The sequence below is a fragment of the Austrofundulus limnaeus genome, unplaced genomic scaffold (genome assembly GCF_001266775.1).
Source record: "Austrofundulus limnaeus strain Quisiro unplaced genomic scaffold, Austrofundulus_limnaeus-1.0 Scaffold800, whole genome shotgun sequence".
In the NCBI taxonomy this organism is placed as follows: domain Eukaryota; kingdom Metazoa; phylum Chordata; class Actinopteri; order Cyprinodontiformes; family Rivulidae; genus Austrofundulus; species Austrofundulus limnaeus.
The window spans coordinates 69,710-70,714 of NW_013953202.1; the positions used below are offsets into that span (position 1 = coordinate 69,710).

At 34.2% G+C, this 1,005-nt stretch overlaps 1 protein-coding gene across 1 annotated transcript in view; it reads right to left on the reverse strand.

The window, feature by feature from the left end:
- The window catches only part of paplna (papilin a, proteoglycan-like sulfated glycoprotein), a gene marked incomplete in the record, with an annotated part of 69,681 nt that continues 68,676 nt past the window's right edge, over positions 1–1,005 (reverse strand). The window contains 1 exon segment of the mRNA XM_014028705.1: positions 1–582. Within this exon segment, the coding sequence (XP_013884159.1) occupies positions 419–582 (164 nt within the window).

Here is a 1,005-nt window from a genome sequence, read left to right on the forward strand (position 1 = left end):
TTTTTATCAAAATACTTTTATTATCAAAAACTTTAAATCAAACAGAATAGGTGAAATACGAACACTTAAATATGTACTCCATTTATGACAACTAATAAAACATGACAATAAAAAAGGTGTTCAAAAATAAAAACAGTAAAATGGAGGTTGAATTTCCAGAAACATAATTTGTAATTTTTCTCTAGAAAACAGAGAACGTGTGGATCCAGTGAATAATTTACTTATTTACAGTGTCTCTCAGTACATTCAGCAGATCTTACAGGTTAAATGATTTGTGTGGTTCAGGAAATCTGAACAAAGTGCTGATTGAAGAACAACTCATTCACACGTTTAATGACATCTTTCAGTAGAAATCCTCAGCTGAACCATGTTTCTGAACAAACTGCTCAGTGGTTGGTCCTTTTGGCGAAGGTTATAATTAAAAYACATGCTGACCAGACATGCCGTTGYTCTGAGCATGCCTGGAACAGCTGGCACAGCAGAAACTGGAGTAGTACTGATTGTTGCAAAGGCGGGCGTAAACTATGAGTCTGCAGTTGGCCAGCTGGTTCTGGTCCACACAGTCTGGCAGAACATCAGCACCTATAAAAACACAGTTTTTATTAATTTATTAATTATTCTTATTTAAATATTACTCCACTGATTACACTATTTATTTGTATTTAAAAGAACTTAAATTTAAAGGGATCCCCAATTAGTTGTAACATTAGACTTTTTATGATAAACATATATTTTAACTGTAAAATAAAGACTGTAAAAATACTGTAGGATGTTTAGTTTTCATCATTTTTAAACTAAAAGTTTAAATATATATTTTAACACGGACGGAGCCGTTTTATTTGCACACAAAGCATTCTGGGTAAATGATGACGTGGATAGGTCCTCGGTGCGAGGCTGCTAGCGAGCTATATCCACCCTGAAGGTTAATCTTCTGTAACCAATGCCATCATTATGCTTTGCAACAATAAGGTTGTGAAGGTCTTGAGAGAGCTCTTTACTTTTACC